Here is a 12,398-nt window from a genome sequence, read left to right on the forward strand (position 1 = left end):
ATCTTTAAAACGAGACTAAACCAGGATAATAATACTGAGCACTAAGCTGGCTTCAGGTTATGGGAAAACTGGCTGGGCTGGAGCTGAGATTCCGTCAGTCTTGTGGATGAGTTGCGTGTTGGGATCCCTTGTTCAGAGGTCTGAGAAGACCCAGGAGGGGCAGGGAATCACCTGACTCCAGGATTAGAGTGTATAGAGGCCAGGCCCCTAGGGCACGGCCAGCCTGAGGCTGCTGCTGTTGGGAGAAGAATCAGAGTTTAGGGCCAGAGGAGTGGCTAATACTCCGACTGAACTGCCCAAGCTCCCCAGCCTCGTGTAGAAGGTGTGTGAACCACATGCTGTTTCAGTCACTCACTGACATCCAGGGGCCTGAGGCCCCACAACTGAGTTTCCCACCAACGGAGGGGAAGGTCATCTTCCCCCTTCCAGACACTGCTGAGCTCTTCAGGGCGGACAATGTGGTGGGTGCACAGTGGTATCTCACTGGTGGAGCTCCAGCCAGACGGACGGCCAGAGGCAGGGACTGCCAGCAATGCCCGTACAGGTATGAACACTGGGAAGACACTTTCTGAGGCCTCCCAAGACTACCCTGGGAAGGGAGTTCTTGTGTGTTGTTGGCCAAAGCCAGTGAGATCCTGGTGTCAACAGGCATGTGAGTCCGTTTGCACCCACCTGCTGTCCCAGGATATTTGGGCAATGCCAGGATTGGGAAGAATTTGCACTGAACCCTTTGAATGGCATCTGGTCTGTTCTGGACATGCGCTAAATGGGAGCTTTCCCATCTTATTCTGTGTCTGAAGGCTGGGGTGGGTGCATTGTGAGTCTGCTGGGGTCCTGCTGGCTGCACAAGGACCCTATGTCAGGTGGATTGGCAGGAAGGCCAACCTAGGACATTGATTTGAGGCTGACTGTCCAGCCACTAAGTCCTGGGTCAGCTAAGCAGAAAAGGTGACACCAGGTTCCAACTGCTGGAGGTGCATGGGCACCTCGGGGCAGGCTGGTAGAGGGCCTTGGACAGCAGGGTGCCATTTCACGTGGGGCTGTGGCCCAGGGAGGTGGGAAGATAACGGGGCCCTTCAGACTGGGGAGAGTGGGGCCACGGAGGCCGGGAGGAGTGCTGGGAGCTGACTCCAGGAGCAGACGTCTGAGGACTGCTGGCCTGAAGCTAGGCCCTCCGCCTGGCGTGCGGCCCCCTCTGTCTGCCTCTGACTCCCTCTCTCAGACCCCCACATCCGAGAGCCCTCTATGCTGCAGGCCAGGACCCCTTCCTCACGACCGGGGTCATGCGCCCCAGTCCAGCTCCACTGCCCCGCATTCTGGGACTTCCCTCCATCTCCACTGGGAGTCGGTCCTCCCTCCTCCAAACCCTGGAGTGATGTTTCTCTACTTTGGGGGTGAACCCTGCTCCCCTGCACTTTCACACCTGGTGAATGTCTTACTTCCTACCATGGGCTGAATTGCATTCCCCCAAAAGTCGTATGTTGAAGTCCTAACCCCCAGTCCCTCCGAATGTGACTGTATTTGGAGGAGGGATTAAAGAGACAATTACGGTAAAATGGGGTCATTAGGGTGGGCCCTAATCCAGTGTTACTGGTCTCCTTATAAAGAGGGGAAATTGGACACAGACATGCACAGAGGGACGACCATGTGAGGACACAGGGAGGAGACAACCACCTACATGCCCTGGAGAGGGGCCTCAGGAGAAGCCAGCCCTGCCCACACCTTGATCTTGGACTTTTAGCCCCAGGACTGGGAGGGGGTAAACCCTTGTTGTTTACAGTGCTCCATCTGCTGTGGCTGTTATGCAGCTGGAGCTGACTGATACACTTCCTCTGAAGGCCTGCATGCTCCCACAGTGGGAGCAGAGTCTGGAAGGGAAGACACCCTACTCTTTCCCCAGCTGGCGGCCCTGCTCCCTCAGTGTCCCCCGCTCCTGCCTTCCTCCCTGGACAGTCTCCCCACCAGGTTGTGTTTCCTCCTCCAGGGAGCCAGACGATTGATCTCAGGGAAGGGATGGATGCTGAGGAGCAGGAGGGGCAGTGGGACCCCGAGACAGGAGCAGGATGAGTCTTTTATTTGCTTTATTTTGTTTTTCCAGGCTGGTGTTGGGGGTGGTAGCTGATGGAGAGGAAAGCCAAGAAGAAGGGACGCTGAGAGTGGTGGGGCTGGGAGAGGGGAGGCGTGGAAGGTTCTAGAGAGGAGCCTGGGGCCTGCGGCAGAAAGCAGGGGCAGGGGGGTTGGGCAGGTCACTGCGGGGCCGGCCTCGGGGCCCCAAGTGCGAACAGCAGCGGGAGCCAGGCGCGCGGTGGCCGGGGCGCTGCGCGGGGCCCCGGGGGGCCGGCCGCCCGCAAGGGCTGGCGCGGAAGCGGGGTCGGCGGAGGGGTCAGTGATCGGTCCGGGGGCGGGGTGCGTCTCTGGGTGTCGGCGATCCAGCTGGCGAAGTGGGCGACGCTGGTGAAGACGCTGGGGTAGACGGGGTGCCGGCAGTCCAGGCCCCAGCTGGCCAGCCCCACCAGAACCCAGGCATCAGGGAGGTCGCAGACCAGCGGCCCCCCGGAGTCGCCCTGGGGAAGAGAGGGAGTCAGGGCGGGCGGTGGCCGTGCGGACACCGGGGGCAGGCGGGGCTCTTGTGTCCCGCTGTCGAGGCCGTGGGGACGGTCCCACACCAGCGACCACCGCGGACCCACCATCGATGCCACAAATCGTGCTTCAAGGGGCTCCCAACTGACCCTCAGGACAAGCACAGATCGGCTTCCATCAACACGTGCACCCCACCACCGTCCCCGGCGGCCCGAGACAAGACACTGCGCAAGGCCCAGAGGGGACAGCTCCCCAAACAGGGCCTGGGGGGCTGGACTGCGGGCGGAGCCGGCCTGCCGAACACCCCGCAGCCCACAGCCCCCGCCGCGCTGGGGTCAGCAGCGGTCCCCAGCTGGGTCCCCTCCTTCTTCATTCATTTAGGCCCTTGCTTCCTCTCAGCTTACGGTGGAGCGTCTTCAGAAAGCGCCCAGCCCAGGCCCACACTGCCGGGGAGCAGCGCGGTCCCCAGGGAGCGGCCGGGAGTTACTGAGCCCTGAACGCAGTCAGGGCAGGACCATCTGGCTGGAAATCCACTCGTTCCATCAGCCCATGGAGGGTCTCATCGCGGGCAGCGGGGAGCAGGGCCAGGGCCGCCTGTCCCTCCTCCCCCACCGCCCAGCGCGCAGGGGGAGTCCAGGGCCCCCTCGGCTCTTGGGAACACAGGGCTGCGAGGACGGGCCCCTGCCCCGGGGTGCTTCTGTAAGCCGCCAACAAGCCGTGGTCAGATGTGGCACGCGGAACCAAGCCATGGAAGGGACCGGACGGGGCAGGGAGGGCATCCCATAGGTGGCAGCAGAAAGCTTTCCCGAGCTGAGACTCCACACAGGAGCGCAGGGAGCAGAGGAAGGGGACCCGTGTGCCAGTTTCAGGTGGGTGGGAGGAGGGCAGCAGGGCTGTGGGGAGCAGGGGCAGACAGGACTGGGGCAGGCCTGAGGGCCGGGCCGGGTCTGCCCCATGGAGAATCAGCTGGTGCCTGTGGAGAAAGGACCAGTGGGGAGGTGACTCCCGGAGAGAAGGGGAGAGACTATTGATGGGGAGGGGTGAGGGCAGTGAGAAATAGATTTGGGATAATATTTTGAAGGAGGAGTCAACCGGACCTGTTGAATCTGAGCTCCTCTCACCAACTGGGACAAGGCACAGAGAGGGGAAGGACAGGCTGAGCAGGGAGCCTTGGGACCCCCAGCTTTCAGAGGTGGAAGGGAGGGGAGCGGGAGCAGAGCCAGGCGGCTGGTGAGTCCTGCCACCCAGGAAACGGGAGTGAGACCTGCTGATGTGCTGAGTGAGAGGAGGATTTAGGTCCACCTGTGGTCTGGCAAGACCGAGGCTGCTGGGGACGTTGGGCACATGGCTGTGGTGGCACGGTGGGGACACACCTGGGTGAAGCAGGTTAAAGAGACTCGGTGCTGTCAGGAGGAGTCTGGGGGTGGGGGTGGAGGGCAGCTGCGGTACGTTTATCTGGAGACGATAGGGAGAGACGGGACGGGGGCAGGAGGGCCTGTGGGCCCCCTGGGCTCCAGGAGTGGTGGCAGGATGGCTGCAGCCGCAGGGCTCAGGAGAGATGGACGGTGCAGGGTGGGGACAGAGGGCTGGGCGGATGGGCGGGCTCTGGTCTGACTGCTGGGGTGTTCTCAGTGAAATAAGAAGCGAGACCTCCAGCTGACAGGGAGGCCTGGGGGAAGTGGCGGCTTGGAGGAGAGAGAAGGGGACACGGTGTGGCTGCCAAAACGTGACCCCCAGAGATGCACATCCTCCTCCCTGGAAGCTGTGACTATGCTACCTCATGTGGCCACAGGGACTTTGCAGCTGTGGTTGAGTTGAGGATCTTGAAATAGGAAGATTATCTGGGTGCCCAATGTAGTCACAGGGTCCACATGAGGAAAGAGGGAGGCGGGAGGTGAGAGTCAGAGGAGATGTGACAACAGAATCAGAGGCTAGAGTGATGCACTTTTGAGGACCGAGGAAGGGGCCACAAGCCAAGGAAGGCGGGCGGCCTCTAGAAGCTGGAAAAGGCACAGAAACATGCTCCCCTGGAGCCTCCAGAAGGAACCGGCCCTGCCTACACCTCAGTTTTACACTTTGGAACTCCAGAAAGTAAGATAATAGATTTCTGCTGTTTTAGCCACTCGGTTTGAGGTGATTTGTCATACACAGGGTCTTCTGGGATAGTGGGAAGGCACCATCGTCATCTCAGCTCTTCCCCTCGGTGGTCCCCACCTCTTGAGCTTGGCCCTCTCCACAGTGTACCCACCGCCAGCTGTTCAAGGCCAGGGCAAGGCCTGGTCCCTGTCCGGGCAGTAGTCCCTGTCCACTTGGGCCTCAGCGATTCACGCAGACTGGCCATGTGGTTTCCAGTATCACGCTGGATTCTGGGCCAGTATGGGGAGATGGGGAGGGCTCCAACAGCTCCTGGCCCCTGGGGAGCTCTCAGAGGCAGAAGAAACCCCAACGCTGACGCATCCCGTGCAAAGTGAGCTGAGGTTTGCACGACTGTAGAGACAGAGCAGCCACCTGTGTGCGTGTGCCGGGTGCAGCGTCAACTGAGGACAGGTCTGAGATGGGAGCCGGAGGACCACCGCCGCCCAGAGAGGGGCAGCCAGCAGGGGAGGAAACAACAGCGCCAAGCGCCTGCTAACTGCCAGGCACCCGAGGACAGGGGGCTGCCGGCCACCCCAGAGCATGGGTGAGGAGGCCGAGCTAAGGTCACACGCCAGTAAAGGCAGATCCCAGACTGGACCAGGTCTGTTGCGCCCAGATCTGTTATGCCCCACAGTCTGAGTGCTGAGTCCCCCTGAGCCCGCGTCCCCTCGGAGCTGTTCCTGGGTGCCCGTGCAGGGGGAGGGGCACTTCAGGAGAGACAAGAGTGCCCCGGGGGCAGGGGGAGGGCCAGAGCAGGCAACGTGGCAGAAGATGAATCCAGATGGCATCTCACCGACAGGCTGTGAGGACCGAAAGGCTAAGGGAGGAGGGGGGTCATCTGCTGGGACTCCGAGGAGTCCAGCCCAGAGGTGTCCTCAGCCGGGGGAGAAACTAGAGGAGGAGCGGGGTCAAGGGGCACCGTGGATGTCCAGCAGGCAGGCAGACAAAGGGTGATGGCCCTGAGCGCCACGCGCATGGCCTCTGCAGGAGAAGGCGGACAAGGCTGGAAGGGAAATCTAGGGTGACACCCGGATGGGGACTCAGGGGCTGAGCCCCTTGCTCCACCTCTGGGTGCAGCTGCCTCTGTGGGGAGGATGAGCCAAGCCAGACAGCTGAGGGTCCATACCCTTGGCTATGGACGGGAACCAAGAAACCTGGGGCTACCTCCTACCAGGATGGCAGGTGGCCGGCTTCCTCCCTCTGGCTCAGTCATGGGCAGTCGCGAAAACGGCCGCCATGAGTCCTGCCCACAGGCCAGGCGCAGCCCATCAGTCCCCTGTGCCTTTCCTGGGGCTGCCATAGCACGTTACCACCAACTGAGTGGCTTAAAAACAGCAGAAAGTGAAATAAGCCAGATAGAGAAAGACAGTCTCTGCACGACTCCGCTAGTGTGGAAGTTAAACACGTGGACAAAGAGAACAGATTAGTGGCTACCAGGGGAAAAGAGGGTGGGGAGTGTGCCCAAGGGGTGAAGTGGTGCACCTACAATACGACCGACAAATAATAATGCACAACTGAAATTTCACAAGGTTGTAAACTATCGTAATCTCAATAAAAAGTGAAAAAAAAAAAAACCCAGAAACTTATTCCTCACAGTTCTGGAGGCCAGAAGTCTGAAATCAACTGTCTCTGTGTCCCTCCTTCTTCTTACAAGAACATCAGTCACTGGATTTAGGGTCCACCCGAAATCCTGAACGGTCTCATCTCAAGATTCTTAACTAACCACATCTGCAAGTAAAGTCACATTCTGAGGTTCCAAATGGACAGGAATTTGGGGGACACTATTCAACCCACTACACCATCCTTTCAACAATCCCATGAAGGAGGCTCAGAATCCCACACTGTGAATGAAGACACGGGCTCGGAAGGTGGAAGGGACTCCCCGAGGTCACCAGGCAGGGACACGTGGCAGAGCAGTGTCTCTGACTCCAGAGCCCTAACACCCTCCCCTCGACTCCATGCCCGTCTACGCAGGGATGCCAGCTCCGGAGGCTGGGCCCTGAGGCCATGTAGGGACCACGGCAGCGCACGGCCCTCCCCTCAGGACAGCCACTTTCCTCCTCCTCCGGGCCTGCTCCCCACCTAGAACATGGGCATCACAGGGAGCAGAAAGAGACCTTCACAACCCACGTGTCCAACAGTGGACTCATCCGCAATACACAGAAATAGACAAACATACCAAGAGCTCCTAAAGGAAAAGGCCAGACAGCCCAACAGAAAAATGAGGGGGGAAAACCTGAAGGGAAACTTTACAGAAGAAGATATCCAACGACAATAAACATATAAAAATATATTTAACTTAATTAGTCATCAGGAAAATGCAAATTAAAACCATAATAAGATATCACTACACATCCACCAAAACGAGAAAAGATGGAAAGGGCCAAGTGTTGCTGAGAAATACACTCCGCCACTGTGGAGGGACCAGGGCGCCCCTGGAGACGCCGTAACAGCTGCCAAAGCTGAACATCCAGACCTCTTAACCTAACAAACACCCACACACCTTTAATCTAATAATTCTACTCACCGCCTGCTGTGAAACAGAATAAGAAATATAGGAAGTACTTAGAAACGAAATGAAATGAAAACCTTGGAAACTACTAAACTATCCGTCAAGCAGAGAACTGCCCACAGAATTCAGTTCACACCGTCGAGTCCTACAGGGCAGTGGGAATGAGCGAACCGTACCCACGTGTGACGGGAGGGAGGAATCTCACAACACGACGTTGAGATGCGACAGACTGTCAACTGGAAATAAACTCCACTTATGGAAAATTCAGAATCTGATCTCTGGTGTTAAAAGTGAACTGTGTTTCCCCTTGGGTGTCAGAGACAGACGCAGGAAGGGGACGCGGGTGGAGCATCCAGGGAGCTGGTCACACACGTCACTATGTGAAAATCCATCCAACTATCCACTGAGGGATGTTGTACTCCTTTGTACGTACACATGTGTGTTATACTTCAAAAAAAGTTTAAAATACGCCTCAGAAATAGAGGCTGTTTGAGGTCCTGCCAGCAGATGCCCTCGTGCGGCATGGGCTTAGGCAGGGCTGGCTGGAGGACTCTGCTATGGGATGGAGACACACAGAGGGAGGCAAGGGGAAGCCCAGGGGTCTCCAAAAAGAGAGCAGAGGTGATACAGGCCCCACCACTGGGGAAATTGAAGCCCTGAGAGGAGGCAAGGGGGGAACAGAAAGGGCTCACTCACCCGGCAGATGGCCGTTCCTGTCGAGAAGTCCCCGGCACACAGCATCTCGTCATGCACTGGGGGGGCCTCGCCTTTGTCCAGTCTTTGTCCATATAAGATATTACAGAACTTGTTCTCGATGAGGCCCACCTTACCCTCCTGGAGATGGAAGGGCCACCGCAGAGGCGCTGCAAGGAGGGGGAAGACCGTGAAGGGTCTGCGGCCCAGCTGAGGACCCCCGGCTACCTGCACTCCCACCACGCGCCGTGCTGCTCACCGCTGCCCCAAACAGGGGCTTTCTCAGCACAGCTGAGCTTTCAACAGTCTTCCTCCTGCCCCTAAAAAACTCCTCTCCGAGTTCTCAGACTTTTTCACAAACTCATCCTATTCCTTCCACCTCTCTTGAGGCCAGAAACCACACCTCTCCGTTCCACAAAGCAAGGCAAATCGCACCCGCACATGCCGTTCACTGGCTTAGCAACCGTCCACCGACCATCCCATCCATTCTCCATTCGTTGTCACGCTTTCTCCCATCCTTCTGTCCACAATTCCTCCATCCATCTCTTCATCATTCACCCAGCCATCCTCCCCTCCATCTGTCAATATATCCACCCACCCACTCACCATCCATCCTCCCTTCCACCCACACATCCTCCCACCTACCCCTCCCCATCCGTCCTCACAGCCAAGCACCCATCTCTTTCTCTGTCCTCGTGTGAAGTATCTTGTAGACTCTAATGACACAGGGGAACATTTTCAGTTTGGGAGATGGGTAAATGCAGTAAGTAAATAGAATTATTTTAGATCTCGTGTGTGGACTGGAGGCAACAAGACAGGGAGATGTGATGGGAGGGGCTGCCTCCTTTAGCTCACACGGTCAAGTAAACCTCCTCTGGGGAGGAGCTGAGCTGCAGAGGTAAAGCAGAAATGAGTCATGTAGAGAGGAGCGGGGAGGACAGTGGGGCAGGGAAGACAGCGGAGGAAAAGGCTGGGGCGAGGACAGCCTGGCGTGCTCAAGGCAGGAAGGAGCCCTGGTGGCTGGGATGGCGTGTGTGAGGGATGCAGTAGGAGATGAGGCAGAGGCGGATGGGGACCGACATCACACACGGCCTGAGAGCTAAGGTGGGGAGGCGGGACCCTTTTCTAAGCTCAGATGAGAAGGCACAGAGGGTACTGAGCAGGGAAGTGGGGTGACTCAGGCTTTGAAGCAAACACTCGGCTGTGCGGAGACTGAAGCGGAGCACATGCTGCGGGGCCGTCTGGAGGCAGTCAGGAAATGATGGACCATTGGACCAGGGGGCAGCAGGGCGGTACCTACAGGTGCCAGCCCGATGGCACAGATTGGGATGTTACAACAAGCAAGACGTGGTCCCCGCCCTCGAGGAAGAGCCAGCTTGTGTGTGTGTGTGTACATGTGAGTCTCTGTGTGTGTGTGTGACAGAGAGAGAACGCTGGGGGCCTGGCTGTCCTACAGCTAGGGAGAGCTCTTGCCACTTAGCAGGCAAGGGCCAGGGAAGCTGGCACATCCCACCCAGTGAAGACACAGTCTGTCCAGAACACCTGGAGCACCTCTGCTAGAAACACCGTACCAAATTACGACCCTATAAATAAGTATGCTTTTTTCCCCTAACTTTATGCCATAAGCATTTCTCTAGACCAGAAACACTCCATTCTCTAGTAAAGACTCTTGTTCATCAGTCTTTGCCTACATTTCTCCTCTTTCAATCTGAAAAAACAGACTTTTTCCTGTGTGATTCAGTTCATCTAATAAGCCTATGAAGTAGGCAGTCAGCCTGGGTCAGGGGAAGAGCAAACAGGTTCAGAGATGTGAAACGCTCTGAAGTCGGGACCATTCTAACTGGATCCTGCAGGCTCAGAGGTCAGAAGCCATAAACGTGTTGTCTTTCCACTTTTCCCGAGTGCCTTCTACAACAATGGGAAATCAGAGCGGTGGCCTGAATGGGCCAGGCCCCAAGCATGGTCTTAGAGCTGGATCAAGTCATCCGAGACCTGTGGCTGGTTAAAACCTCAGAGTCAGGAACCAGGAGGACTCCACCAGCCCAGATTCTTGATTCCAGAAGTCAAAGATTCTCAGGATTCAGAGCTTTAGACTCCGGGAACTCTGAAGCTTTAGAATCACACACTTTTCAGAACTAGAACTAGAATGGTCCATCCTCTGCAAATGAGGCCCAGAGGGCCACAGTCCATTGGCCTCTTTGCCTGGGGACCCCTCAGGCTGGGCCGCACACCCCTACTTCCCTCCCCTCGCCTCCCCTCTCCTTCCTGCCCCTGCCCTCATCCGCTGCCTCTCCCACACCCCCTCACTGTCTTCGCTGAGCATCCCCCAGCCAGTTATCCAGCAGGACGAGCGACTGGGCGGCTGCATGCCAGGGGCTGGGAGGCAGACGGGGGCAATGGAGGACGTGAAGTTCACAGGCAGGAGCAGCTGCAACATGGCTATGTCACTCCCGAAGGGGTGAAACTTCTCAAAGTCTGGGTGCACGATAATCCGGCTCACAGACACCTTCCGGGTGTGCTGGGTTTGCTGGTACAGCTGGGTGCTTCCCAGCAGAACCTGGTAGTCCTCTGGGGCCCGGGATTTGCTGGAGGAGGAAGGGCGCATTGTCACTGTCATCTCTGAGCGTGGGCCAGCTCTCTCCCCCAGCATCCTCATCTAGCTGCCCACACCCCCCGGACCCTCCACCCCACATGATGCTGGGCAGCTTTAGTCTCCTTTTCTAACTGGCAGGAGGCCTTCTTTCTCGAGGCTGATTGATATTCTACTCCCAACCTCAGGACATATGGCTTCTCCATCACACCCTAGAATCGGAGAAGCACTGAATCCTAGTGCTGGAAGGTCTTTGTGGGACCATCACATCGAGGCCTTCCGCCTGCACCAGCGGAGCCTGGCTCAATCCTAGCTCTCAGCTGACCCTCCCAGGGCTCCCACGACCCACCTTATGGCCCCAACACCTCTCTTGCCCCTCCTTTCCTTAAACACCTTCCTGCCCAAGGGCTGCTTGCCCACTTGCTTACAAGCACTCACAAAAGATTTGTTAAATGAACAAGCGAGTGCAGAAGCGGTGCCTCACCTTGCTCCCTGAACACAAGTGATGGACCAGAAGCGCCCACCTTCTGGGCCTCGTTCGCATGCCTCACCCCCGGAAAGCCCTCCCCCTCACTCTCTGTGCCCAAACCCGTCCCACCCGCTCCCGACTGCCTCCCTCTCCCATGGGGTCTGCTCTTCTCATCCACAGTGGGCGAGACACTCAGGGCGGGGTCTTGCCACCTCGATGCTGCAGAGGGTCTCACATGGAGCGTGGACAGGAAGGTGCCGACAGGACTCCGGGCTCTCAAAGCCAGTCAGTGCCCGAGCTCCCGCTCACTGACCAGGGTGTGACACCCCTGCTCCCTCAGGACCCTCCTCTCCATTCAGAAGCCGGGTGCCGGGCCAGGCCCAGGAGGGCCAGCCGAGTTGGCCTCCTGAGTGGCCATGTCACTCTCCAAGGTCAGGGACCCCCCACCCACCCAGCCTGACACCACCACTCTTCCTGGGCACGTGGTTTTGCAGAAGTGATGAGGAGACTCGCCCGGCTGCTGGCGGTACATGCAGTCCCAGGTCCCCACCTGGAGTCTGACGCCCAGGAATGCGGTGACATTGAGGAGAAGCTGTGGCTTGAGGCTGGTCCACGCCGCATGGCGCTCAGCACAGACACTGCCCATCTCCTGGGGCACGTCTGTGCTAGGGCACAGGCCCAGGGGCTGAGGATGCAGGATGAGGAGGATCCGGGGAGGTGAGGGGGAGGACAATCCAGGTGGAGGGGACAAAGGTCAAGGCAGTTTTTGGAGGTCACAGACTTCCCCAGACCAAAGCTCAGAGGAGCCGGCGTGGGACGCCCATCACCCTGTCCTCCTCTTCCCCCGTGTCCCCCTCCCCTCGAGCCCCTCTGCTGGCACCCCAGGAAGGTGGACTCACTTGACAAAGCAGTGGGCAGTGGAAAGCAGCCAGTGGGAGTCGATGAGGGCACCTCCGCAGATGTGCGAGCCCTGGTACCGCAGGCTGGCCTGCCACGGCCACTGGCCAGCCACCACGTCCTGGCCGCCATAGATCTTCCCCGTCGCCTTGGGCCGCCCGCACACTGTGGAGATCCCCCCGCCTGTGGCGGAGGCACTGCTGGCACCCCAAATGCCATTACCAGGGAGGTCCCAACCACTCCGCACATGGAAAACCAAGGCCAAGGGTCAAGTGGGCTGGCCAAAATGACAGGGCTGCTCCGACACTGCTGTCACTGGTCGCTGAGGACTGGACAGCAGAACACAGCCCAGCAAGCCCTGTGGGAATGGGGCCCCAGGGCTCTGGTGGGAGGGGCAAGGCGAGTCCAGGTGGACCAAGGTGCCCACAGCAGCTCCAGAGCATCTCCAGGGAGCTGGCGCCCCTGAGCGGCTGAGGGCTGTCGGCCACAGACCTTTCCCTCAACCAGGGCACCCTCACGCC

The 12,398-nt window shown here is 58.4% G+C and overlaps 1 protein-coding gene across 1 annotated transcript; it reads right to left on the bottom strand.

Moving 5' to 3' along the window:
* Positions 1–1,808: 1,808 nt before the first annotated feature.
* PRSS47 (putative serine protease 47) lies at positions 1,809–11,734 on the bottom strand. Its single transcript, XM_070496031.1, has 4 exons — positions 11,531–11,734; positions 10,229–10,506; positions 7,925–8,091; positions 1,809–2,499 (listed from the first exon to the last, which is right to left on the bottom strand). The coding sequence occupies exons 1-4, from the start codon at positions 11,599–11,601 to the stop codon at positions 1,918–1,920; spliced, it is 1,098 nt and encodes a 365-aa protein (XP_070352132.1). The 5' UTR covers positions 11,602–11,734; the 3' UTR covers positions 1,809–1,917.
* Positions 11,735–12,398: the final 664 nt, after the last annotated feature.

The sequence above is a fragment of the Equus asinus genome, chromosome 23 (genome assembly GCF_041296235.1).
Source record: "Equus asinus isolate D_3611 breed Donkey chromosome 23, EquAss-T2T_v2, whole genome shotgun sequence".
NCBI lineage: Eukaryota > Metazoa > Chordata > Mammalia > Perissodactyla > Equidae > Equus > Equus asinus.